General features: G+C 32.9%; 1 protein-coding gene across 1 annotated transcript in view; it reads left to right on the forward strand.

Moving 5' to 3' along the window:
* The first annotated feature begins 680 nt into the window (after positions 1 to 680).
* The window catches only part of LOC117102928, a 7,915-nt gene continuing 4,895 nt past the window's right edge, over positions 681 to 3,700 (forward strand). The window contains exons 1-3 of the mRNA XM_033243386.1: positions 681 to 853; positions 2,609 to 2,896; positions 3,429 to 3,607. Of these exons, the coding sequence (XP_033099277.1) occupies positions 772 to 853; positions 2,609 to 2,896; positions 3,429 to 3,607 (549 nt within the window). The 5' untranslated portion in view covers positions 681 to 771. The remainder of the gene's footprint in view (positions 854 to 2,608; positions 2,897 to 3,428; positions 3,608 to 3,700) is intronic.

The raw sequence follows: 3,700 nt of genomic DNA on the forward strand, positions 1-3,700 counted from the left end.
ATCATGTTAAATGACCAAATAAGTTTATCCTGATTAAGTTTACTGTTTTGTTGTTTGTTTTATTTGTTTATTATGAATTATACCAATTATTTATGCTCGTTACTCATAAGCTTAAGATAAGTCACTTGTTAATGGCTACACCCCTACAGTTTTCTCTTTGATCAAATAACTACTTGTTTACTTTTTTATGTATTATTCACCTAAATCATATAATGTACATTTATTTAATAGTTTTATTTTTTTTTTTTTTGGTATTTCCTTTCCTTTACATTGTACTAAGTCTAGGCCTATGCCTTTTAAATGATTGAGATGTTGTTTATATATGTGTTTGGATGCACCATCAAAATGATGGGTGCCGCTGTTTCAAAAGCGATTTCCGAATAATAATATTATTATAATAATATTATTATTATTATTATTATTATTATTATTATTATTATTATTATTATTATTATTATTATTATTATTATGTCACTAGTCGAGGAAATGCCACATCATATTTTTCTTACACGCAATGATTTCAAGGTTTAGTGAATAAAGTTAAAGAGGAAAAACATGTAATAGAACAATCCAGGAAGTCTATTCTATATAAAAATAACAACATATTATTAGCATGAAGAGTATAAATAGCGAGGAGTACTCTTGCCAGGTATCTTTGTTATGACTGACGTACAGATGGTTCGTGGAGATGTATAGCGAACGTAATTAACGTTCTAATGTGCACTTACTTCCACCAAAATAGATTTCACACGGATACAAACTAACTAGAAAATGACAAATTTTCTAAGCTATCTGATACTTCTGATCATACTCGGCCTATTTACAAGGCGCAAAGTGTATGCCGACGATACAGGTAAGCAATACAATACAGTAATGTTATACTGCTGTACAATAGTATTTTTCTAGTATGTTTGAAAAGAATGTAAACATAAGAACCTAATAAAAACATTTTGCTTCTGAAATCAGCAAAAAATAAGAACGATGAGCCTGGCCAAAATTGTACTGGTAGTCCTTGCTAAAATAACTGATACCAACGCTTGCTCACGTTCAAACCATCCTCATCATTGTTGTTGTATTATTATTATTATTATTATTATTATTATTAAAATACTTATAATGGTCACATTATTAAGAAGACACAACAATAATTGTTACTTAACCAATATCCTTTGTTGTTATTATTATTTTTGTTGTTATTTTTCTTATTATTATTGTTGTTATTATTGCTGTGTTCATTATTGTTGTTATTGTTGTTGTAGTTAAAACTTACTGAGAAATGTGTTGCTGTTCAAATATCTCAATATTTGACACAAAACCAACTCCATGAACCTTTTCAATCTGCTTATAAATCTGAACATTCGATTGAAACTGCTCTTGTTGTCTTCTTAATGATATTCTTTCCTTTGTTGATAACGGTATGACTGTAGCACTCGTTCAATTGGATCTATCCGCTGCGTTTGATACAATTGACCATTCTAAAAATTCTCTGAAATTGTTCGTCTTATGTTTCGTCCCATTTTCAAAGAGTTGCCATTTCTAATTCATTTTCGAAAGACACTGAAATCCAATGTGGTGTTCCCCAAGGAAGTGTACTTGGTCCCCTTCTTTTTCTGCTTTATATTACCCCTGTTGCAAACATTTTACGTTCTTATAATGTTAAAAATCATCTTTATGCAAATGATATTCAAATTTACCTTCCTTTTTATCCTTCCTCTGAAACCATTTCATTTCAAAAACTTCAACTGTACATTAATGAAATTAAAACATGGATGTTCAACAATATGTTAAAACTGAACCCCTCAAAAACTGAGTTAAAGACCTTCATTGGCTTCCCATTAAACAACGGATAATATTCAAGATTCTCCAACTCGTACACTTCGTTCTTTCAATAAATTTCTTCTTTAAGCCCTTTTAAAAAGGAAAAAGCTAAAAACATATGGACAACGTTCTTTTTCTGTTAAAGCACCTTATATTTGGAATAGTTTTCTATTCGAAAATCCTCAAATTTAAACTCATTTAAAACTAATTTTAAAACGGTTTTGTTTATAAAATCGGGTTTAATTGAGTTAATTGTTCACTGCGCCTTTAATGATGTTTTTGAATTGGCGCGTTATGAATATTATTATTATTATTAATATTAGTTATTGTTGTTGTTATTAGTTGTTTTTGCTGCTGCTGTTGTTATTGTTTTTGGTATTGTTGTTATTGCTGCTGCTGCTGCTGTTATTGCTTCTGCTGCTGTTAATGCTGCTGATGTTATTGCTGCTGCTGCTGCTATTATTGCTGTTGCTGCTGCTCTTATTGCTGCTACTGCTGTTATTGCTGCTGCTATTGCTGCTGCCACTATTGCTGCTGCTATTGCTGTGCTGCTGTTATTGCTGCTGCTGTTGCTATTAATGCTGCTGTTGTTGCTACTGTAACTGCTGTTGCTGCTGCTGTTATTGCTGTTGCTGCTGCTATTGCTACTGCTGCTGTTATTCTGATGTTGTTGTTGCTGCTGCAGCTGTTACTGCTGCTGTTGCTGTTGCTGCTGCTCTTGGTGTTGCGGTTGTTGTTGTTGTATATTTATTATTTATTATTATTGCCTTCTGCAAACTGAACCAATCAGAAGTGTTTATCCAAACTGCATGCGAAAACAGGCAAGTGAGGCTTACATGTTACGGAGAAAGCATCCTCTACATACATAGTGCTTTGTATGGCCGTGATACTTTAGAAACCTGTAAAAGTGGACATGGCCGTTCAACATCATGTAGCGCTGAAGGTGCGCTACAAATAGTAAGGGATACTTGCCAAAATCAACGTTCATGTGTTGTAGAAGCAAAAAATTATGTATTTGGAGATCCGTGTTATGGAGTGTTAAAATATCTTCAAGTTTCGTATACGTGTGAAATTAAAGGTGAGAGTACGTTTTATTTAAATCATGTGGACATCATCACCACCTTCATCGCTATCGCTATCATCATCATCATCCTTATCATCATCATCATAATCTTATCATTATTGTCGTTATCATCACCATCGCCACCACCACCACCATCATCCATATCTTCATCATCGCCACTACCATCACCATTATCATCACCACTACTATCATCATCATCATCATTATCATTATTATCGTCATCACTATCATCATCAAATTTATCTTCACCATCACCACCACTACCACGAACACAATCATCATCATCATCATCTTCTTCATCGCCAACGCCACCATCATGTCCATCACCATAATTGTTCATATTCTTTACTTACACTGAATTGAAATCTACTATCCACCTAAAAACATATATTTCATAAATTTGTTTGAAAAGAAAATTTACGGTACTTTATTTTTTATTGGAAATTAATATGAAATGTCGGTGATTTGGTACATAGTATGGTACTCCTAATATATTTTAAGAACAACGATTGTTTTATCACTATAGCATGGCATATGGTTTTCAAAGGCGTATCTGGAGCGGGAGAACCAGATCTGTATGATTTGTGGCGAGATGACGGCTCGTTAAACGCTTTGAACGACTCAGCACGTACCCTAAATGACAGTCTTAAAGCACATTTCAAAAGTCCGATGGTTGACAGGTGGTCGGAGTATGAAATACAACGGGCAAGTTGAAATTAAATTAATTTAAATAGTAAATAATGTAATCTAATTTTAGTGTAATATTTTCATTGCTGTCAATACTGTACGAATATCTGA

The sequence above is a fragment of the Anneissia japonica genome, unplaced genomic scaffold, assembly GCF_011630105.1.
Source record: "Anneissia japonica isolate Jap-2015-1 unplaced genomic scaffold, ASM1163010v1 scaffold1053_len387728_cov195, whole genome shotgun sequence".
Taxonomy (NCBI): domain Eukaryota; kingdom Metazoa; phylum Echinodermata; class Crinoidea; order Comatulida; family Comatulidae; genus Anneissia; species Anneissia japonica.